Source organism: Antechinus flavipes, chromosome 2, assembly GCF_016432865.1.
Source record: "Antechinus flavipes isolate AdamAnt ecotype Samford, QLD, Australia chromosome 2, AdamAnt_v2, whole genome shotgun sequence".
Classification (NCBI taxonomy): domain Eukaryota; kingdom Metazoa; phylum Chordata; class Mammalia; order Dasyuromorphia; family Dasyuridae; genus Antechinus; species Antechinus flavipes.
In genome coordinates, this window is record NC_067399.1 from 621,977,492 (window position 1) to 622,002,595 (window position 25,104).

Below are 25,104 nucleotides of genomic sequence, written 5' to 3' on the forward strand. Positions count from 1 at the left end.
GTACAACTAGTAAGTGTCTGAAGCTGCCTTTGAAGTCAGGTCTATCCCGACTCCAAGTCCAGCATTGTGTCCACTGCACCTCTTAGCTGCTTCAGATGCTCCTTATTTCTTATACCATCACCTCTGATGCCCATTCAGCATTTTGGTTTGAGAAGGCACAGGGCTCAGTGAGAGGAGTTTATTTCTCATCTCATCATAGGGGAGTAGCCACCCATATAAAGTAAATGAACCAAATAGTAGCAAAACAAGAGCAAAGTAAGGCATAAAAGAATAGAATCATATTCCAGGAAAAGGGGCTCATCTTTTAAAATGGCATTATGGGCTACAGGGGCAGGGGGAACTAGATGTCTGAGATACTCTTTCCTGCAGGTTCTGTTTGCAAATCCAGCTTGAAACCCAATCTTAGATACTTATTGGGCATGTCATTTAACCCCTGCATGCCTCAGTTTCCCCAACTGTAAAATGGGGATAATAATAGCATTTACCGCCCAGGATTGTTGGAAGGATCAAATGAGATAATATTTGTGAAGTGCTTAGCACAGTGCCTGGAATGCTTGTTTAAAATGCTTGTTTCCTTCCTTCCCCAAGCTTGAGAATGTAGGAAAGTCTAATCAGGCACTGCCAGACTCCTCCTGGGAGCCCGGAAATTTATTTATATTTATAGATGAAGCACTTTTGGAAGGGTAGAAGCCAGAATAAATTGTATAGGCAGCAGATGTTTAATTATGTGGTTTGTTAAGCTTTTGGTCTCGGTCTGACTGTTGTGCCTGCTTTTGATTGCTGTGTGAGAGGAAGAAGCAACTCTTGGTCTGTCTTCACAGAATGGCTTTTGAAACACAAGGGAGACAGCTTCTGCTCTCCCACATATCTGGAAGTCTTATCAAGATTAGTCTCTAGAGAGTTCTTCTAGCTTTGGAAAAAGGTTTGGGTTTTGGGGTCAGAAGATATGAGTTAAATTCCAGTCATACACACTAGCCTTCTAGCCTTAGATTGATAACTTTCCATTTCTGAGTCTCAGTTTTGATATCTGTAAAATGGGAATAATATTATTTGTATTACTTAACTCATTGGATTATTGTGAGAAGATCATGTTCTAAGTTGTAAACTCTAAATTGTAATATAAATCTAATTAATCTTCTCTCTTTTTGCTCCACACTTTTTTACTCTCTCCCAACTTGTGTTCCTTTCCAATCCAATTTCTCTCAGCCTGTGCCGGGGGCACTGATCCTTTCTATATCAGCCCTCTCTTTCAACCCCAATCATATGAGACACTGGGATAAATCTTCTGGATTCTGTGTCCAAGTCTGCAATTATACTTACAGCTCTGCTCCTGCCCCATAAATGGAGTATTTGACTTCACCCCATAGTCCTGAATCTGGATCCATTGCCTAGAAAAGCAAATCAGAGAGTTCAGACTCATAGAAATTCCAAATCTGAGATAGAAGGAACCTCATCCTTTACTAGAATTAATTCCCATTAGAACAGTCCTGGGAAGTGATTATCATATATGTCAATAGGTGCCAAGATCTTTCCTTTTTTGTGCCTTTTCTTAGGTATACTACTCCCTATACCCTTATAGAGAAGTTTAATTAACACTTGCCACTTGGACATCCTTTCCACTGCCTCATAAGAGGATTTTGGAATCTACTTACATGGGGAAATTGAGTCGAGACCAGTTTTCTCCCAACAGATCTCAAGGAGCAGTAGATATGGCATCAGAGCAGAATAGAAAGTAGACTGGAAGATGGAAGGACACGACTCCCTATTAAGGGTCTGTCTGTGAATTTGAATCCAATTCTAGGATCTCTTGATCCCATAAGGAGGATAATTTGAAGATGCTTCTTTACCCCCATTCCCATTTCTTTCATCATGACATTTAGAAAGAAAAACTTCATTGATAGGAAGAATAAAGAAAAAATCCAGGCAGAACACAATCTCATCTGCCCTTGACTCTTCCATGTTAATTTGTCACTTATTGGTCAAAGCCTTTCCTAGAGTTCTGAGGCAGATTCGCCCACACTTGATGTTTTCCTTTAAGCTATAGGGCAGTGCCTGGGCTAGCTGAGGAATGAAAATCTACAAATATACAAGGATAGGACCAGGAAGCAGAGAGAGGGAGGAAACACATGGCTCTCCATGAGGGGACTGATGGTGACTTTGGAGATGTTGCCTCTTTACATTCCCAGTTGAAACATCTTTTGCTTTCTTTTTCCTGTGACCCCTGCTAAAAAACAGCTATAAGAGAGCCTCCCCCCCATTATCCCTTATCACAATGCCTTCTAAAGTCCCGACCCCATTTCTCAGCTGCAATCATAGAGGAAGAAGTCAAGCTTCAGAGAAAACCAAATCCCAGACCTTTCCCATTGTCATCAGCTGGACAATAAATTCTTCATCTCCCCCCATCAATTTGCCACGAGCATCTCAACTTGTAGTAATAGTCCTTTCTCCCCTCATGCTCTCAGGCTTATCCCCTACTCACTGTGACAGCCACCACATTCGACCCTCCAGGAGAATTCTCTGGGATCCGGGCAATGTAGTAGTCAGAGGAAAACTTGGGAACGTTGTCATTGGTGTCCAGCAGGTGGATCATGATGTCTGCTGTGGAGCTGAATTTCTCGGGAGTGTTCACTTCCACTGCCAGGAGCTGGCGAGGGAAGAGGAGGGAGGTTGGAGGCATCTGGGCAATGCTGCCAATGATAAACACAACCTGGGAAAGAACTTTTAGGCAGCCAGAGAAAAACTCATCTCGAGGCTCCCGAGGCAGAGAAACCCTGGTTGCTCCTTGTACAAGGATCATAATCTAAGGCAAGTTTGCCAAAGCTGACATGGCAGATGATGATAAGTCAGGCCAGCTTTAGGCAAATCATGAAGCTGGAAAAACTTGTCAATTTTGCTTTTTCCTCTCTTAATAGCATCCATTTCCTTCCCTAAGAGATTCCCTAATATTCCATCCTAGCAATTTCTGCTGGGCAAACTGGCTCTCTATGGTGTTCATTGATCATTGAATTGTTAGCTGCTAACATTGAAAGGTCACCCTACTCCCATACTGCTGTTTTTCCCCTCCTAATATCTTTTTGCTTCCCTGGAAACCTATGGGAGCATTCTCTCTTGGAATCATGGAGTATAGTGCCAGGAGGGATCCTTTCAGTCCAACACCCTCATTTTACAAATCTGGAAATTAAGCACAGTGAAGTGATTTTCGTGTCCTTTTCACAGCTACTAAGCAAGAGAGTCTGGATTTGAACTCAGGCCCTCTGATTCTTTTATATAACAGGGGAATCCTCAAACACCACAATATTACTGGGGAATAGAGGGATAATCTTCTTAGTGGTTACTATGCTGCTACTCCCTCATCTCTGAAGGGAGTTGCCACATGTCATCCTTTCAGAAGGGAATGGAGAAATAGAGAAATGATTTTCCAGCTGTGACAAGTTGCTAACCCTTGACTGCATAGAAGGGATGGATGAAGAGGCTCAGGACAGGTGTGGATCATGGGGCACTTGCCTAGCCCTGGATAAATCAGGAAGGGATGGGGCATCAGGACTCAGTGGGTAGGACCTGTTATTGCACTTAGAAGGAGAAGGGAAGAGCCCATCCCTCAGCTTGGCTCCTTCCTTCTTGACTGAGTTTGGGGACTAGTGCTGGACTTTCATGGTACCTTGAAGGTTAACAGCTTGAACTTCTCAAAGTCAATGGCAGCTGAATTTTCCACGATGATAGTGACCTGAGCTTCATTCAAGACAGTCTGGGGAACTACCCGGAAGATGCCCCCAGCCCCCATAAGCCTCAGGTTGAACTTGGCATTTGCTCCCTGGAAAAGAAAGGTAGAAAAGGAGAGATAACAGGAGCAGGGGAACAGAAGGTAAGAGTGAGAGTCAGAGAGCGGGAAGAGATGCTACAAAAATTATGAACTCACTGGCTCCTCAACTTGTTTTTTAAAAACTATATTTTGTGCGTTTCATTAAATATCCGCTCTGGAAGGGACCTTAGTGACCATCTGGGTGAACTCCATCACTTTAAGGATGGTGAAAGTGAGATTTAGAACTTTAAACAAGAATAATTAGGTAATATAGAACAAGATTAGATGACCCAGTTTCTCCCCTCTGTATCCCAACTCAACTATCCCCCCTAACAAAGGTAGTGGCTGCCTAGATTTCCCCCACAGCCACACATTTCCCCCAGAAGACAATGTTCCAGCTTACCTGATCAGAGTCATTGACTGTAATCTTGAGACCCCGAAGAATCTCCCCCTCAGATGGATGTTCATACATTGTCAGCTCAAACGCATTCTGGAGTCCATTCTCCCCATAGAACGTTGGAGGATGGTTGTTGAGGTCGACTACCCTGATGATTACAGTAGTTAAAGCCTGAGCTGCCAGGATCCCTTTGGAACTGACCTCCGACACCTACAAGAGGGAACACTGATGGTTTAGGGCTGACTTGCATGCACACATATACACTCACATGCAAAAAACAAATACACATACTTCATTTTCACATTCCATCCCGCTGTCTAGCTTTCCATCCAGGTCATCTGCTGCTTCTTTCCCCCTGTACCCAGCACCTTCCATGCCAGGCCTGGACCTCTGAAATGGACTTCTACATTCTGGACATCCAAAATAAATTGTCCCACTACCTGGAGAAGTAAATCCCTAGGATCTTTCTCTCTCTCCTCTCCTCTCCTCTCCTCTCCTCTTCTCTCCTCTCCTCTTCTCTCCTCTCCTCTCCTCTCCTCTCCTCTTCTCTCCTCTCCTCTCCTCTCCTCTCCTCTCCTCTCCTCTTCTCTTCCTCTCCTCTCTCTCTCTCCTCTCTCTTCTCTCCTCTTCTCTTCTCTCCTCTCTTTCTCTTTCTCTCTCTCTTCTTCTCTCTCTCTCTTCTTCTCTCTCTCTTTTTCTCCCTCTCCATCCCCTCTCTCTGTCTCTGTCTCTGTCTCTGTCTCTGTCTCTGTCTCTCTCTCTCTCTCTCTGTCTCCGTCTCTGGCTTTCTGTCTGTCTGTCTGTCTCTTTCACTCTCTCTCTTTCACACACACATACACACACTCTCTCCCTCTCTTTCTCTCTCTTTCTCTCTCTCTCTGTCTCCGTCTCTGACTTTCTGTCTGTCTGTCTGTCTGTCTCTTTCACTCTCTCTCTTTCACACACACACACACTCTCTCTCTCTCTCTCTATCTCTTACACACACACTCTCTCTTTTTCTCTCTTTCACTCTCTCTCTCTCTTTCACACACACACACACACACACACACAGACATACACACACACTCTCTCTCTCTCTCTCTCTTTCTCTCTCTCACCAAGTCCAGTGGATGGTTGACTAAATGTTATGTAAACCAGTCCAGTTAGTCCTCTGGGGCTAGTGGATTGACCACACTGGGTCTAACTGGCCTTAAATACTAGACCATGTTTCATCTTCACATGCTATCCACCTATCTAACCATCTAGCTTCCAGCCCTTCTTCTATTACCTTTCTCTAAGCAAATCAATAATATTGTAGTATTATTTCTGGAAAGAAGATGGCAGCTGACTGCCCTATATATCAACTCATCATCCCTGTGACTTACTAGCCCCAAACTCCCTTTCCTGGTCATTACCCCCCTATATATGTTGACTTCCCCTATTATTTCCATGAGGGCAAATACTGTTACTCCTCTTACTTGTATCCTCAGGGCTTAGCAAAGTGCCTACATGCAGTAAGAACTTCATACATATTATTTATTATACTTGGAATGAATTACTCCAGATCCCTGCATATACAGACATCTACAAATAACAGAACACAGTTTGCAGGAGTGGAAGCAGTTCCAAATTTGTAGTCAGAGGACTTGAGTGTGAATCCTGAGTCTGTCACTTATAGCTCTTGAATGTTGGGAAAGTTGCTTATATTTATGATATCACCCACATGGTACAACTCTCTGCCTCTCCCCAAACACACAAAAACACACAGAGCTCTCTGGTCTTATATATAGGCAGAATAGACACTGGTATATGTGGTATGATTTTTAATAAAATCTTAAAAGCTACTCTCCGTTTCAAAAAAATCTCTTGCCCATAAAATTAGCTGATAGGCTAAAATAAGATTTTAAATATCTCATGAATAGTTGCCGTCACTTCTTCCCCAGCTAAAATGTAGGTCTCTCCTTAGAAGGATAGCTCATGTTTTACTAAACATTTATGAGTTCATGAACAAGATCCTTCTTGATAATAGATATTAAAGGGACAAAGGGTTTGGATAAAATGGGGCAGATTTTAGGTAGCTTCTGGGAAATAGGGATAGCAAGCTAGAGGCACAGAAGTATTAAATCCACTTTAGGGATTCCTTCAAAGCCAAGCTCTTGAGTAGGGCCAGACTTTTTGGTATTCATGGGAGCTTTGTAATATTATAATTGGTAGGCAACAGGTAGGGACAGGACTCCCTGCTACTGTTCCCCACCCATTCCTGGAAAAGATGTGCCCTTCCCAAATCCTTCAATGGTTGGTGCTTGGCAAAATTATGACCCTTGTTTATCTTGCCTTTAGGACCATATCAAAACTCTTCCTTCTGTCCTATCTTCTCTTCCTGGTTTTTCCCTAAGTGTCCAGTTCTTCCTTTCTGCTTTCCCAGTTTCTCCCATATAAGGGAAAAATTATTCCTTAGTTGTATAATAGAAAAAATTTTTTCTTTCCTAGTTAGGGAATATTTCCACATAAATGAAAACAAAATTGAATAGCTGTGCAAACTGTAGGCAAATGACTTCCTTCTCTCTCAGGCTCAATTTTCTTATCTGTAAAAGGGGTATAAAAATATTTATGGGGCGTCTTCACAGTTTTGTAAAGAACTCTTTCACAAAGATTATCAATAGGAACCATTATGATTATTAAACTCATTTGCTTTGGTGAGTTAGGTACTTATTATTTCCTCCAAATCAACTATACTCAAAAGAAAAAAGTTCTATGTGCCCCAAATTACATAAATGATGAGCCATTTCATCTTCCTCCAAAGTCAACCTTAGAGTCATCAGGACTTGTGGTCTTGCCTATAAACAAATTCAGTAGAAATGAGCAGTGGGTACTTGGAGAGTTTCTCCCCGTTCTTACCTGAACTTTCAGCTCATACACTTCCTTCTTGAGCTGGTTGGGGGGCACTGTAACAGAGATGCCTCCTGAGGTCTCATTGATCCTGAAGGCTTCATCACTCCCTGTTCCAAAACAACATGAACTAGTTCCCCATAGAACTACAAGGTAGAGCACAGGCTAGAACAAGAATAAACTCAAGCATTCTCATCAGGATGCGACTGAGGGGTCCCACAGAAGCCAGGTGATCTCCTGTAGGCTGAGGGTTTTATAATATGGTCCAGGATTATATATTAACTGTAGAGGATTTCTAGCATCTTTTGCTTTACTGGATTGCTGCTACCCATGTTCCCCATCAAAAAAAGTCCACTTTCTCTTTTCCAATAACTGGATAGAAACCCCTAGACATAGGGATGAAGGCGGAAGCCATGGTGTCCATGGGGCTATACTATTATTATCTTCCTCCTTGTGAGAAAAGAGTGGCTGTGATTGTGGGTGTCTGTATGGGAATGCTGATTGTGATAGCAAGTAGTCATCTGGCTGCCTTGGAGTAACCCCTCTCTCCATAATCACTATTTATGAGGCTTTCTGTGGACTTTCTGTGGAACCCACTCGCAACAGGAGAGTTTGGGAAATACAAGATTAGAATCCATCAACTGCTTTTTTTTTTTTTAAAACCCTGGGAGTTGGCGCTCGTGGCTTGATTCTAACTCTCCTTCTGGTGTTTATAGCCTTGGTAACTAGGCTGGTGACTATAGGCTTGGTGACCAATTTTCTTTCTCGAGCTGTCGCTTATCTTTGATAGTTTTTATGGTCCTGACTCCTGGCTTGGTCCTGGATAGACCTAGATGAGAATGGATGGCACGCTCTTGGGGAGGAAGGGATAGAATAGTACAGTTCTGTATCTCTGAGAAGAGACAAGAATTGGGGGGCACAAGCTGGTGTGTGTGCATGTGTATGTGTGCGTGAAGGCTCATGAGCTCGCTGTGTGAGAGGATGAGTGTTACAATGTCAGTGTAGGGGGAATCCTTGGGTGTGTATCTTTAAATCTTTAAAAAGATTTAAAAAGGATTAAAAAGATGTGCACATAGGATAGAATATAAGCTATTTGATGACAGGGGCTAATTTTCATTTTGTTTTCATAGCTCTAGGACCTATCATATAATAGGCACTTAATAATGTTTGTATTAGATTGAAGGCTAGTGGGTGTGGTTTGTGTGAGGTTATTATACAATAATGGAGGAAGAAGAATTTTTGGAAATGAATGTATGTGTGTATGAATATGAAAAGAGAAAGGGATGTAGGGTCTTTGAGGGCAGGGACTATTTTTTTGTGTTTGTATCTTCAGTCCTTATCAAGTGCCTGTCACTTAGTAAGCACTTAATAAATGCTTGTTGACTAATTGAGTAGGAAGTAGCCTTTTGAATTGAGAATAAAAATATTTGATAATAAATGTTTTGAGTAGTTTAATGCTCCATGGGATATCATAGCTTTTATCCTTATTTTCTTATGTACCATAACTTAGTATATAATACCATTTATATAAATGGAGCCCAAAGAGTTTATGAATCAAAAGTTATGAATCAAAAACACAGCAGACCAGGATCCTTTCTTTATACATCCCCCAGAACTCACCATTCACAATACTGTAGAGCACCATGTTAGGATTACCCCGATCACCATCTACGGCAACCACTGTCAGAATCTCCGAATCCTGGAAGAAAATAGAGAACAGTTACCTGACAAGAGAGAAAGAGACTCTTGAATTCCACAAATAGGTATTCTAGAGCATCCCTGCTTAAGAGAAGGAAATGGCTGAATATTTGTTTTAGTCATAGTCAATATTCACGGCATATGAACTCTTAGTTTGCCACTTACACATAAAATCTGTTTCTGTCATTGCAGCACTGGAATAATTTTTTGACTCCTTCTACTTATTCATTTTCACAGAATTATAGAATCTCAGATAGAAACTCAAGTTCCCTTCTGACCTTAACCTGAAGCAAGAATTCCTCTACAAAATTCTTAAAAAGTCCATCCTCTTATTGAATATTTCCTGAACTAGGATACTTCTGAGGGAAACCATTCTAGTGGGTAACTACTGTAATTGTTAGGGAGACATCTTTATATTGAATCAAAATCATCTTCTTTGTAACTTCCACTCTTTAGCCTACTTTGGCATTCTGGGTCCAAATAAAATCAATCTAATCATCCAAAAATCTAATTCTTTCACATGGCAAATCTTCAAATATTTTAAGACAGTTTTCATATTTCTCTATAGTTTTGTTTTTCCCCTTCACTTCTCTTTCTATTCCTTCCCCTCATTTCTTTCTCTTCCCTTTCCTCTCCTTCCCTTTTCCTTCCCCTCTCCTTCTTTTCCCTTCCTTTCCTTTTCCTCCTCTGATTCATTTCTCTCTTTAAGAACTATTTGCCATTTATTTTATATAGCAAGAATAGCATCTTGGGCAGAAGAGGAATTAAAAGTAAATGTATTTTGTTGTATAGAATTATGGAGTTAGAAAGTACCTCAGAGAGAATCTAATTCAGCACCCTCATTTCATAAAATAAGATAATGAGGACTGGAGAAGAAGGTTTATCCAATGTCACATAATAGGATAGTAGCAAGCCAAGACTAGCATTCAGGTCCTCAGACTCCTAATCCTGTGGTCTATTCATAGAATCAAACCCAACTCCCAAGGAGGTTCCAAGAATAGGATGCAGTTTGCACAGCACAGTAGAGGATGTAGTTATTCAAAAGGAATGATGAGGGTTTTAACTGTCTGCAGGAGTGGTCAAAGAACATGAAAGGGGAAATAAAGACAAAGCTCAATTCCCTACCAATTTTATCAGGATCAGATCTCACTCACCGGACGGGAATCCTCATAGACATAGCCATAATAGGGTGTGCCAACAAAGACAGGGTCTGTGTCCTGAGCGTCATCCACATTGATGGTGATGGTAGCGGTGGTTGAGAATATCACATAATCTCCTCTGAGCTTCCCTCCACCATCCTGGAAGAAGAGCAAGAATCAGAACTGACCCAGATTCAAGGGGCTAAGTGTTTTTTAACCAGATGGTTTTCACAATGAGACAATTAACAACAACAAACAGAAAGTACATGGTTAAGCATTTATTTGTGTGGTATTTATAAATGGTAAGAGAGCAGCAGTGTGGGGCAGATAGTAGTGAGTGCTGGTACAATCAAGACTTCATGGAGGTGGGATTAAGCTGGGTCTTGAGAAAGGGATAAGCTTTGTTTAGGTGAGGATGGTGTAAAAAAAATAGGTAATAGTAAAGGAGTATGGATAAATTAGAATTCAGTACTTTGGTGATCAATAATCTTCAATATGTGTATTCCTTCTTTTAATGTAGTAGTAACCACACTGATTATTTTGCTGATCTTTCTCATGATTCTGTCCATATTTTCAATAACAATAACTTATATAGCACTTTAAGGCTTATAAAACACTTTACATGTCTTATCTCATATATACCTTAAATACTTTGGACTGTACCCTTTATCTTTTGCTCTTATGCCATGACTGACTGACATCTTTTTTCTAATCACACATTTTCTGCATAATATTCCTTATGTCACTTTTTTTTTCCTTGATGAGGCAATTAGGGTTAAGTGACTTGCACAAATGACTGGTTAAGTGTCTGAGGCCCAATTTGAATTCAGGTCCTCCTGCAGGAAATCTGCATCAATTTTCTCATCTGTAAAATGAGAAAGAGTAGATTGGATAATCTCTAAATCTTTGATTCTGTCACCTTAAGAAACCAATTAAAAAGAAAGGGGAAAAAAACCAATCAACTGGCAAAAAGATTTAAAGAATAGTAGCACAAAGAAACATTTCTACGAAATTAGCCCTAATTGCCTTACCAGGAAAAAAAATGACATAAGGAGTATCATTCAAGAAATGTATGAGTAGAAAAAAGACAAAGCAGCTATCCAGAAGAACTGGTGTTACTAAATTAGGTTAATTTCCCCACTTGAAAAATGAGGTGGCTAGATTAGGTAATTTTAAAAGTCCTTTCTAGTTTTAGGAGCCTAGGAGTCCATGCTACACAGGAGAAACTGTATAAATAAAGACACAAAGATAGGAATGGACATTGTGCTAGAAGAGATAGTAAGGAAACATGCCTGCCTGGGAGGAGGAGAGAATACTTTTTTTGGACATGATGTCAGGTATCCATATTTATAAAGATAACATCACTTTGTATTATAGGTCATGTATTCCACAATGCTAGGTTTTTTTGCTCAAAAGACCAGCAGCTCAGTGAAACTATTTTGTAGACAGCAGCATGGTACTAAAGAACTTCTATTGATAGGGTCAAAAAATCTGGTCAAATCTCACTCCTGGTGTTTATAATATAATAAACAGAACTTCCAGAGCAAAGGAGATGCTGTATGGGATGGAATCTGGAGTCTATTATTGTATGAGCCCAAGCAAATCCATTTAACTTCTCTGGGTCTCTGGATTCTTTTATAAAATGAGAATTAGTCAAGACGCTTTCAAAATTTTCTCTTGCTACTGATTTGTGACTCTTATCATAGGGGAGTAAAAGCAGAGTAAAAGCTCTTTTAAACATTAATTTTTATTATTATTAGATTGATAAACATTAACAACCACAATCATTTCCAAATACAAAGAAAAGTGGAAAAAGAGTATCATATATAAAACTATTATTCATTTATGTCTGTAAAGTTTTTTTTTAAATATAAATAATAAAATAAATATGGGGGGGCAACTAGATGGCACATTGGATAGAGCACTGGCTCTGGAGTCGAGAGGATCTAAGTTCAAATACAACCTCAGAGACTTAACACTTACAAACTGTATGGCCTGGGCAAATCACTTAATCCCAAATGCCTCACCAAAAAAATACATAAAAAATAAAATAAATATGATCGTTTCTAATTTGTCCAGCTTGTTTGAATCTCCTGAATTTCCTTCATACTGTGTAAGGGTCTTTGCTGAGTATGGTGACTGGGAATGTTGGAGGCTTATCTTTCCAGAGAAAATGTAGCTGTAAGCTAAAAGAAGAATAACTGAACCTGCTCTTCCTCTTAGAAGGTCAAACTCATTGTCTATTTCTAAATCCATTTTCCTTTTTACTGGTTTATGTGTAGATATGCTCACTATTTCTACTAATGGGATGTATATTTGTGAAAGAACACTCAGGTTTATGAGGGAAACATTCCATTGCAAGTTTTCTTACTATGCTATTTTGTTAAATACCTTTGCTTGTGAATTAATTGGCCCAGAGAGGATATGATTTGCTTATGTTTATACAGGTAATAAATAGTAGAGCTAAGATTTGGCTCAGGTTCACTAATTCTCAATTTTAGCACTATCCCACTGTGTTATCCTTGCCTTAGCTCTCCTTATCTTTGATTTCAGGAAAGAGATCAGAAGGGATCAGAATATTGTAGCTCAAGACCTGGAAGGCATCCTAGAAGTAATTTTGTTCATTGCTCTCCTTTTATACACCAGGAAATTGATTCTCAAAAGATAAGAGACTTAATAAGGTCATGAATGTAGTTAGCACAGACTCCAGAGCCGATATGCATTCCATTATATTACTCTGTGTGTTTCCTTCATCTTAATGAAAAAGCAATATTTAATTTAAGAACTATAGTAGGTCCCTCCTTACTTACCACTGACAAAGATTGCTCCCTCTCTGGATCCCCAGATCACCCCAGATTTCCAAAGAAGTCCCCTGTATTACCCTGGCCACAACAGTGACGAAATGAGTCCTTGACTTCTCGTAGTCCAGAGTGGCTCCAGCTCTAATGCGCAGCACTCCACTGTGGCGGTCCATTGTGAACTTGTTGGTAAGGAGATTCTGTAAGACAGAGGAGAACAATGTAGTTTCTGAGGCTTGAGCCATTTTCCTGGGTGAGCACAGGGTCCCTACCATGGAGCTCTCTCAAGAGCATCAAATAGAACTAAACCCCACTCAACATGGTCACATTGACCTCAGTGTGGATTGAGCTTGGGAGAAATATGCTTGGGAAATAAGCTGGCAGAAAGGGTAAGCAGTGGTCCTCAAAGTGTAGTCCAAAGAATTGTTGGGGTCTCTGAAACCCTTTCAGAGGGTCTACAAATTCAAAATCATTTTTTATTTCTAATATAGTAAATAGCTATAAATATAACCTATGTGAACAAAAACTCTTTGAACAGATCTCTTTGAACAAAAATTTGAGAACCATTGGAATCCAGATCAAATATTATTTTTGTCAGTTAATACCTTGGACTAATCATTTAATTGGTCAAAGTCTCTGTCTCCTCACCTCTAAAATGAAGGGGTGGAGTAGATCTAGTAGCATTTAACGTCCTTTTTAGTCTTAAGACAGTAGTCTTAAATCATGATCCTGTCATATAATGGAAGCTTAATAAATACTTGTGTTCTGGGACTGACTACACTAATTTATTCCTTTAGATACCATCTTTATAGAATCAGAATATAGTAGATTTAGAAGGGACCTTTTAGGTAGAATATATGGTATAAAATAAAATAGATGATACTATGGTCCCCAGAGCCCATTTTTCCCTGGGGTAAGCAGAAACCATTAATTGTCACAGTTCCACCTCCTCCACACAGTATTCCCTCCAGCCAAGTTCTTAGTCCAACTAGATTGTTTAGAACCATGTTGTCAAACTCAAATAGAAACATGCATCATTAAAATTGATATAAAGATCCCATATTGAATTAGAAAATCACATATTAACATCTATATTTTATTGTACTTTTATTTATTTTGTTAAATATTTCCCATTTCCATTTTAATCTGATTCCTATGCACACAGGAGTGTTGTGGGCCATATACAGCCTGACACCTTTGATTGAAGGTCAGTTCCAGTCCTAAATCTATAATCATAACCTATCCAGTCTTGTTTTACAGATGAAACAATTTAGGTCAAGAGGCTGAGTAACTTGTTACTTAGCTACTTGTTAACAGCTAGTTAATGGTTTAGTTGGGACTAATCTCTAGCTACAATACTCTCTCCCTTATGAATAGATTTCTTTTTCTGGGCCCTAAACAGAGCAGAGAGGAACAACTGAGACATGATAAAGAGCTATAAATAGTGCCCCTTCCACAAGCTATTTCTGTTGGTTTTAACAGTTCAGCAAACAAGATTCATTGCACTCTGTCAGCAGTGATGACTAAACGAGAGACTAAAATTTCCTTTTTTTTTTTTTTTTTTTTTAATTAACTCTTGACATCAGGCAAGCACTACCCCTGGAGCAAGAATCTTGTTGAATAAGTACAGGTATTAAAATCTGTAGGCTGGTGGTGTAATCTGCCTATTCTTCCCATGAACAAATCTTTCATAGCCTTTGGTGATCTTCCCTTTCTGATTTCCTACAGAAAAGAGATTCTCTAGTCTTTTATTGTTTGACTCACAGATTTAGAACTAGAAGTAACCCTTGAGATCTTACTTTCTCATTTGATAATTGTGGAAACTGAAGTAAAGTAAATGGTCAAAGTAAAATGATTGTCCAAGGTCACCCAGATACTAAATGACAGAACCAGAATTTGAACCTATTTCTTCTTGTTTCAAATCTAGCACAATGATTCTATGTGCTCATCTCTTTCTAGTCTTGTCTCTCTAAGTAGACTGTAAAGTAGGAACCATGTAAGCTCAGTCAGATTTTATGTGTCCAAACAATTTAGGGCATCAGTCATAGGTTATAGATTTTCAGATAAAAGCATCTTTAGAAATGATGTGTCAAATTCAAACATAAATTGAACTGCATATTGACTTAGAAAACCACAAATTAACATTGTCTATGTTGCATTGCATTTTTATCTATTTAAAAAATAGCTCTCAATTGAATTTTAATTTGGTTCTAGCCAAACTCGGGAATTTTGCTGTCAGATTGACAGCAAAATTTTGTAAGTTTGTAAGTTTGATCCCTCTGATCTAGACCAGTTCTTTCATTTTATGGGTGAAGAAACTGAAGTCACAGAGGCAGTATATAGCTGGGATAAGATTCAAATCAAGATCCTCTGAATTCAAATCTGGCATTCTTGCTCATATCTTCTGTCATTCTAGTGACTAATATTTTTCATGTAGCTGAGGGCTTCCCCTCTTATACCTGTGAAACATTTTAAATAATTTCATTTATACTTTATCCAAAATAGGGCATAAAGTAAATATGATCTTTCTCATGCTGATAAAATCATGACTCTTTTGAAGTACTGTAACTTTTTCTAAAATGTATCACATATATTCCCTTGTCAGTTTAAACAGAGAACACAATATGATTTTTCTTGATGAGTCAGGCCATTTTAATGAAAATCTATTAATATAATGTCTTAAATACAGATATGAATTCAGGGCCCTCTGAGATATGTAAAGCTATTTGCTCATATATGAAATGACCCAACACGGTGGGGAATTATGAATTCTCATGTCTGTTTTTTAAATTATTTTTTTCCCCTCTCTTCACAGACAATTTGAAAATAGAAAGATATCTTAGAGATCATCTAGTTTCCAATCTATGAACCTCAGTAAAATGTCTATGAATTAATAAGTAAGAACGATAATAATAATAACTGGTATTTATTTAAAATTTTAAGGTTTGCAAAATTCTTTACAAACATTATTTTCTTTGGTCCTCACAACACTGGAAGATAGATGCAGTTATTAGTTCTATTTTACAGATGAGGAAACCAAGACCATATGAGATCAATTGATATGTCCAGAATAGTACAGCTAGTAAATGTCTTAGGTTGTGTTTGATCTCAGGTCTTGAATATAAATGCAATGTTCTAAACACAATTCTTAAAATGTCACTAAGACTTCTGGGACATCACACACATATAATGTACACATATATGGAATATATATATATATACACACACATAGATAAATATGCCTTCTCTCAACCAAATAATATGTCTCACACAAATGTTCGGATCAAGGCTTGCTCTTAGATATCAAGCTATTGGATCATTTTCTGAGATCAAAGCCATTCACAAAGTTTCAGAGAAAGTTGAAGAGGGAGGGAAGGTATCCTACTAAGCTTCAGATAATCTAGGAAGAACAGAGTTTTTAGTGGCTTAAGTAGGGGAAGGGACAGAGAAAAAGGACACAGAAAGAGGTACACTAGGGCATGTGATCTTGGGATCTAAAGCTAAAAAGGACCACATAGATCACCAAGTCCAATTCAGTCATTTTGAGGAAACTGAGGTACAAAGGCCAAATGAGATTTTCAAAGTGTTGTCAGTCTTAGATGGGAGTCAAATGCAGGTCTTCCTAGCTCCCAAGTCCAGGACTCTACCCTCTTCCACTGCTTCTGTCCCATCACTCTATTACACAGAAGAGGGAACAAAATCACTCCTATCAATTTGAGATTCGTGGCTGGTACATAATAAGTATTAATAGAAATATTTGAACTCAGGTCTGCTGCACTCCAAGTTCAAATCTCTCCTACTCACTCTACCACAATCTCTCAGGAAACTGGAATCTTTTTGCCTCTGGCCATCAGACCAGGAACTAGATTTAGAGTTGGAACACAGCTTATTAAGTGTTCCAGACAGGGTGAGAGAGATCTTAATTGACTCTGAGCTCAGTTCTCTATCGGCTGAGTGACTGGGGCTTGACATCTGCTATGGAGACCCCTCTGCTTGTATTCAGTGATACAGAGGACAGCAGATGGAACCTACACCCCCTGCATTTGCCAGGATTAGAGTGATGAGAGAGGAAAAGTCCCCCGGAAGATCTGGGTTTCTACAAGGATCCAGTTGAGAGCTCCATCAGTGGCCAGGAAGAAGAGCTGAGCCCCTAGCCTAGTGCCATTATTCCATGCTCCTTTGTTCTGTTGTGTTCCTTGTCACCAAGCTCCCTTTAACCATTTCTTTCTTCTCCTTTTCTCTTGTTTTGATGGACATCCCCCGCTTCGGTTTCCTTATAAAGCTTCCTATAGTGCTTTATGAAGCTGACCTGAGGATTGGGTCTGCCAGCTGGAGGTATAGCTGCAACCCCCTCAGACACATGCTATTATTCAGTCATGTCCAAATCCAGACGATACCATTTGGGGTTTTCTTGGCAAAGACTTCAAAAATCTGAAGTGATTTGTCATTTCCTTTTCCAGATGAGGAAACTGAGGGAAACAGGGTTTAGTGATTTGCTCAGAGTCATACAGCTACATAAAATCTGAGGCTGGTTTTGGACTCAGTTCTTCCTAATCCCATGTCTGGCGCTCTATTTCTCAGCTATGTGTGGGTGCTGTGATGATGAATAATGCACAAATTAATTTAAAAGTGTTCATTTGAAAGTACCACTTTTTGTACTCATTCAACAGACACAAATAATACTAACATTTGTTGAGTCCACAATATTTCTTGAAAGTAAAAATCTGTCCTTATATTTGATTGACCCAGGCCATATTTTACAGAGGAGCAAATGGGGTACAGAGATGGGACATATTTTTATATTATATTTCCTTTTTTTAAAACTTGTGGCCTTTTAGCCTTTACCTCTTCCTGCTGTTAGATACCTGCAGGGATTCTTTTTATTTGTTACTTTTTATTTGCTGTGTGGGTTGGGAAGCCAGATTATCCAGGTTGTTAGAATTGTGTAAAAATAAACAGGTTCTGAGCGAAGGATGGATAAGTTTTCTTGAGCCAAATTTCATTATAAAAACTTTGTGATGTCGATTTTGATAGCTTAGAGTGTTTTGTTGTTGTTGTTCTTGTTGCTTTTTATGTCCAGATTCTTTGTTATGGTTTTAAAATATGTCTAAAATAGTGGTTAGACTAAAATACAGCAAAAGCTCAACAGATATCCTTGAATTGAATTTTTAGGTGGGACTTAGAACATTGGCCTGTGCATTTAAACTGATTTTCCTTGGTCTACAAAGCCTCTGTCCTTTCATGTAAAGGATTATCTTTAATCTGTACTGAACTACACAGCACTGACCCATTTCTGCCCCCACACTTGACCCTCTCCCAGGCCTCTGCTTGCCAAATGGCTCTGATTACTGAGCAGAGATTACTGAAATTGTAAGAGAGCTGGGCAGATTAGACCTCTCCCCTCCCTCTTTAGACTGCCATATGCACTTGGGAATAGGTGGCTTCTTATTTCTATTAAAAAAAAAATTCCCCCCAGTTCTCTCAGATATAACAGTTTGCTCTTAAATAATTTCCATTTTACTGCTTCCTCTTGTCATCTGACAAAAAAAAGTCTGCCCAAACTTGTCTCAACTCTCTAAGGCAAAGGGCCTTATAGGTAGAATTGGATATACTTTCATTTTAAGGCAACATTGTACAAGGTATATCTGAACAGTGTTTATATTCCTCTAGGGAGAGGGGACAGGTGGGGAGGCAGTACTAGCAAGGAGACTACAGGGCCTCAGGGGTTGTGGCCTGTAGGTGGTTATATTATTGTTCTGGTGAATGAGGATTGAAATCATGTCAGGGCCCTGGGATGAAACCTTATTTACCCATGGCTAGCTGTGGACTTGGATAGGCTTGTACAGTATGAATTGAAGATAAGATTCAGTCTGTCAGTTAATCCAGAACTTCTTAAACTTTCTCCAATAGCAACCCCTTTTTGCCTGAGAAATTTTTTACCTGACCCCTGAAATATAGATATGTAAAATAGGTATATAACCAAAATTTACTGATATTAAATCATAATTTTGCAACCACTGCAATTCACTTATGTGACCCTATATAGGGTCACAACCTACAGTTTAAGAAATTTTGATCCACAATTATTTATTAGCACAAACTATGTGCTCAGCACTATGTTAAATGCAGTGGGGTGGGGATAGGGTGTAATATGGGGGGAAAAGTGACCTGCATTCAGATTGTTCATGGTCTGTCTTAAAGAGACCTGGTTAATTCAAAAGAAGGAGTTAGTGACAAAGGAACAATTAATAGAAGAGGTAGCAGAGAATAGAAAGAGTGTTGGCACTTAGAGCAAATTAAGTGGTACAACGAAGATAGAAAAATGAATCTGAAGTCAAGAGATTGGAAGTCAAATCCAAGCTCTTACTGGCTACGTGGTTCTGCTCCTGAAGGCTAGGCAGAGTGGTCCAGACAATCTCTCTTAATCTTTCTGGGCTTCAGGGTCATTATCTCAGAAATGAAGGGGTTCGGGGGTCCCTGACAACTCTAACACTCTATGATATTATCATCAGCATAGATTGAAGTCAAAGAAAATTTGATTGAGAAAGTGGTGCTTAAGCTGGACCTTCAAAAATGGGCTAAAATTTGGAGAAAGGAAGGAAGGGCAGCTCAGGAGTGAGCTGAACAAGAGCATGACTAAAAGCACATAGGGAGTTTCATCATTATCTGTGTGGGGCCAGAGAAGAGAGTAATCTGGTTTGAAGAGAATTTGCTCTAGGGTCTTGGAGGGAATAAAAGGGGGAATAAGCAGATGGGCACAATCCTGCCCTCTGTTAGTGATCAAAACTTTAGCTGACAGCAGAATCTTGTGTTAGGACTTTCCCTTATACTTACCCACCCTGAGTCATAAGTCTCTAGGGCTGATGAGTTAGTATTCTAACCCTCCCAAGTACATGTGCATTTTGTTAGGTGAATCCAAAGGAATGTTATTAATAGTGGGAATTTCAGGCTTTTTGGTAAGTCAGCGAGATAGAATTGGGGACAATATTGGGAATAGGAGGGGTTTCAATGCACCTCAAATCACTTCATGTATTAACTTTCTATGGCTCTACAGGTTAGTCCTGCATGGCAGAAAGACCTAAAATCAGAAAAGGAATGGGGTGCTATTTGGAGGAATGAGCAGTGGGGAGTAAGTGAGGCTGAAAGGGATTAAAGAAAAAAATACTTGATGATTTCACAAAGTGTGAATGAATGGGTTGGTGATCTCTACAAGGGTAGCAGCCAAAAAGGTGATTCCCATAGTGTGCTTTTTGTCCAAATTAAGCTCACAGACCAAAAGTATGGGATAGAGGGAAAAGTAAGGAGTTCCACGTTTAACAAGAAAGGAGGGTGTGGTTCCAAATGCATTAGGAGGATGTCCAGGCCAACTTGAGCGAATTATTCTTTCCCACGGGATTACTTTTGGATACAGGATGATTTGTTCCTCCAGGTTTGACTCTGAGAGAAAAGTTTCATAATGACTCTTTCAGAGGGAATAGGAATAGAGAAAAAGAAGTGAGGTTGGAGCTTTAGGGGAATATGGAAATTACCTGGAATAGATTGACTTGGGTAAGGGAAACTCCTGAACAAATTGTTTTCTTCTCTAATTTCCTGGAACAAGCTAGGGGCACACCCTTATTTCTATATCTATACGTAAGCTCACACTATCCCGATGACCCAAATTTTCTTGTCCTTCCTTTTCCTAGACTATTTGACTCCCATCTGGTCTTCAAAGCCCAGGTAATGTCCTACCCATTCCAAATAGCCTTTCCTGAATACTCCAAACTCTCTTTTTTGATCTCTGACAAACCACCCCCAGCCAACTCTCTAAGATTTTAAGTTACAGATGAATTATTTGAGGTGAAATCATAGATGCAGGCTTACAAAATGCACAGAATTGGGATTGGATATATAGAGCTATAAGGATAGGAACTAGAATGGTGATTTCACTAATAGAGGGAACTTATAGGTTCTTCCTTGTTTTCTTTCCACCAATACAAGTTGAAACCTCCTCTGGATTTTGAGTTACCTAGAACATCAAGAAGTTAACGATTTGCCCAACATTACTCAGACAGAAGCTATCAGAGGCAGGGCTTGAGATCAATTCAAGCTAAGAGCTTCATAGATGATTTTCTGGACACCCATACCATCTAGGCTCTACACACAAGGTCAGTCTAAAACATTTTGGTTTCTAGACTCCTATAACCATAGAGTTTCACATCATGGCATCCTTTTGACTTGAGACCCAGCAAAGCTGTAATTTTGTAAAGTTTGTGCAGCTGATCCATGTCAGAGATAGGAACAAAATCCAGGTATCTTGATGACTAATTCAGTGCTTTTGGGATTACTTTATGAGGTAGCTAGGGGTAGAGTGGGGAGAGAACTGATCCTAGAATCAAGTCCAGACTCAAATAATTGCCAGTTGTGTGACTTTTGGCAATCATTTTGCCTAGGTTTGTCCCAGTTTCCTCACTTTACATCCATCTATCTCAGTTTCCTATAAAATAGGATAACAATTATATTTATGTCACAGAGTTGTGAGGATCAAATGAGATACTGTTTGTAAAGCAGTTTAGCATATAATAAGTGCTTAATAAATGTGTGATTCCTTCCTCCTTGAATTCCTTGCCTCTAAGGATATACATTTCCTTCTTGTACATCTAAGGGAGGACCTGGAATCTTTGGTAATATTGGAAATGAGAAGCATCTACCTGGGGAAAATTAGAAACTGAGGCAAGCCCAATGCTCAAAGTCCTACCTGTAGAAAATAGGTGACGCTTCCTCCAGATCCTGTATCCTTGTCCACAGCTTGAACCTTAAAGATGCTGCTCCCTGCAGGTGTGTCCTATGGAAGGGGTTGCATAATCACATTGGAGTCTTAGTACTAGAACCTGTACTACTCTTGTGCCCTGAGAAAACAGAGGAGACTCCTCATCTTCTCCCCTCTACTAGATTCAAAGAAGAGAGCCCTAAAGAGGGAGTGAAAGGGTAAGAAGCCTGAAGTGAGAGAATTCTGACAGACAAGGAGACCTGATGTGTTATGGATGACTATGTTACAGAGGAAAATGAAAAAGGAAAAGGACAAGAGAAATGACCTACAAGGAAATGGGTGAGGGATTGGGAATAAGAATGAAAGGATGAGAGAGAGGTGGAAAGAAGCTATCAAGAGAGAAGAGTGGGGGAAATCTTTCAACCTTCATACTTTGCTTGCTCCAATGTCATTCCCCAACCCAACCAAATCCAAAGTTCCCTTCCTGTTCAGAGACAAAGTCCAGGTAGTACATCCATGTTCTCTTACTCAACTACTTGATTCTCTTTGGGTGAAATATTACTCACTTCAGGAACAAGGACGATGTAGGGTGTATTAATGAACTGTGGGGCTTCATCATTGGCATCAGTCACCAGAATCAGGACTTTCTCTACCACCTAGGGACAGCAGAGAGAACATGGGGTGAGATCCACACATTGACAGACTGATGTCATAGAAATAACCACTAAAGGATAGTTTGGGCTTTTTTTTTAGGTCCTGAGCCAAACTAGGGGGTCCTCACTTACTGCATAAGTAGTAACAGAAGATGGAGTCCTAGATCAAATATATCAGAGATTCTAGAAATTCTACAGGGATTCTATATTTCTAGAGGCATGGGGGTACAATGTGGTGATTTATTCCTTTTGATAATGAGTTGGATTAGATCCATATGATCCCATAATGTTTTGTAGGTAAAGTAGTATGTACACTTTAATGCTTTCTGGAACCCTTTCACAACAATAAAGTTTTGTCTTGTTGAAGGGACTTTCCTTTGCCTGTTTTCTGATGCCCCACTCTATTGTTAACAACTTAAACTAATTATCTGCTCCATATGATGTTAATTTTTAAAGTGCTACCTATACCTTCAATTATGTTACCATTAATACCATGGAGGAATCATTTGTTCAGTGCTTATGATGGTGCTAATTTAAAAATCTGGGAGAATAATACTGAAAGCTACTCTCTGAGTCCATTTGGTTCTCTGGAGTCTACATTGTTTTGGGCCACCTACATTTTAAATGTTAAACAAAGTTCTCCATACAGTAGATACCTGTTGGTTGGAAAAAATGACTAAATAAATTAAGATACATTAACATGCTGAGCGCTCTCTTTCTCTCTCTCTCTCTCTCTCTCTCTCCCTCTCTCCCTCTTTCTCTCTTTCCCTCTCTCTCTCTCTCTCTCTCTCTCTCTCTCTCTCTCACACACACACACACACACACACACACACACACATACACAAAACTAACAACTTCCCCACACTATATAAAAACACAGTTAAACTCACCTTCTTTACCAGCCTTATTCCACTTACCCTCTTCATCTACTCAGGACAAGAAGCCACAATCACCAACTGACAATGATTCTCAATAAACACCTTTAATCTAACCTTAAGCTTCAAACTAGACCACTTCTCCATCATCTTCCTTCCTATTGCACTGTATGTCACATGATCTATCCTAGAATTCTCAACATGATACATATAGGGAGACCCTAACATCCACCGCTTCTTTAAATAAATACCTAATCACATTCCTATTTACTATAATCATTCTTGTTTCTGCAAACAACTTATTACAATTTTTCATTGGATGAGAAGGTGTAGGAATCATATCATTTATACTCGTCAGATGGTGATTCAGCCAAACCAATGCAAACACTGACTTCCTTTCTTTCACTTTCCCTCCCCTCCTTTCTCTAACACTTTATCTACTATACCACCCAATACATATGTGAAAATTGTTATGTAGGTAAAATTGATAAGCTATGACAATAGATTGAACAAGAATGTTGAGAGTAAGGAGTTGAAGATGACACACACACACACACACACACACACACACACATATATATATATGTGTGTATATATATATATATTTGTTGTTCAATATTTCAGCTGTGGCTGACTCTTTGTGACCTCATTTGGGTTTCTCTTAGCAAAGAGACTAGAGTGGTTGGCCGTTTTCTTTTCCAGCTCATTTTGCCGATGAGGAACTGAGACAAACAGGGTTAAATAACTTGCTGAGGGTCACCTAACTAGTAAGTGAGGTTAAATTTGAATTCAGGAAGATAACTCCAGGTCTAGAACTCTGTCCACTGTGCCACTTAATTGCTATATACACTTACATATATACATATGTGCAAACAGACAGAGAACAGAAAATATAGATGTAAAGAGCAAAAAAAATTGAAATTAAATGCTAATTATAGTGACAAAACTTGCGAACTGAGAAGGGATGGAAAAATATACCTGTTTCCCTTTTTTACAGAAGAGGGAGAATATGGGTGTGGGATACATTATATACTATCAAACTTTGTTGTTCATTTTGCTGAAATTTCCCCCTCCTTTTTTATTTGTTGTTACAAGGGGTGATTGTGAGTAGAGAAAAGAGGAGGAATATTTTTAGAAATGAAGTAGTCAATAAACATTATTGAACATCTGCTATATAGCAAGCAATGTATTAAGCTTTGGAAATATGAAGAAAGGGAAAAGATGGCGCTTGCTCCCAAAGAATTCACAGTCTAATTGGAGAAACACCATGTAAATAGCTATGTATAAACATGCTGTAGACAAAATAAATTGGAAGTAACTAACAGAGGGAAGACACTAGAGCTAATGGAGAATAGAAAGGCTTCCTGTTGAAGGTCAGATTTTAACTGGGACCTGACATATAAAGGTAAAAAAATTCATTAGAAACTAAAAACAATTAAATAATTTTCTAGTCTACATCTTTAACATCATCTGGTTGACCACATAGGATAGTAGATGAGTTCATTCCTGAATCAGATGTGGGTGACCAAAGAAATTATTCTCTACAAAGAATCACCTTTCAGAGTAGTCACATTAATAGTACAGATGGTTGTCATATGATCTTAGTTATGTTATATTTCAGTAATCAAGGGATTGTTCACATTAAAATACTGATCAGAAGGTATTTCTGGAGACCAGGAATTGATCCTGATATTGAAAAGATTGTAAGATCGTAACCCATACCAGATTACTTGGTGCCAATGACATCTATTTTTCTATAGTAAGTGACCAATATTTTAAAATTAAAATTTTAAAAATTTTGATTTCATAGACCTTTTCCAGGGGAAGAACTTCTTGACTATGGCAATTTTCTCAAAATGGACCCCAAATGCTCTTAATGCCAATTGAAGTGTTTGTTGCCACAGCTTTCCTGCCATCCTGTGAGTTATATGGGCAGCCCAAAGATAGTTCTACATGCTTGTTTCTGACAGCCTGGCCCTTCAGATTTCCAATACTCACTTTATTCAGGCCATCGGAAATGCTGATGATGGCTTCAATTTCATCTTCTCTCTGCAAAAAAGGAAAAAAAAAGAAAAGAAGACAAAAAAGAAATAAATAAGAAAAAAAGCAAGAAAAGGGGTTATCTAGA

The 25,104-nt window shown here is 39.1% G+C and overlaps 1 protein-coding gene across 1 annotated transcript in view; it reads right to left on the minus strand.

The window, feature by feature from the left end:
* CDHR1 (cadherin related family member 1) overlaps positions 1-25,104 on the minus strand; it is a 49,952-nt gene that overhangs the window by 12,747 nt on the left and 12,101 nt on the right. Inside the window, exons 4-14 of the mRNA XM_051981959.1 lie at positions 24,975-25,025; positions 22,015-22,104; positions 21,437-21,523; positions 12,783-12,899; positions 9,917-10,060; positions 8,685-8,763; positions 7,074-7,174; positions 4,203-4,406; positions 3,659-3,811; positions 2,480-2,644; positions 1,321-1,388 (exon numbers count right to left, since the gene is read on the minus strand). Of these exons, the coding sequence (XP_051837919.1) occupies positions 1,321-1,388; positions 2,480-2,644; positions 3,659-3,811; positions 4,203-4,406; positions 7,074-7,174; positions 8,685-8,763; positions 9,917-10,060; positions 12,783-12,899; positions 21,437-21,523; positions 22,015-22,104; positions 24,975-25,025 (1,259 nt within the window). The remainder of the gene's footprint in view (positions 1-1,320; positions 1,389-2,479; positions 2,645-3,658; positions 3,812-4,202; positions 4,407-7,073; positions 7,175-8,684; positions 8,764-9,916; positions 10,061-12,782; positions 12,900-21,436; positions 21,524-22,014; positions 22,105-24,974; positions 25,026-25,104) is intronic.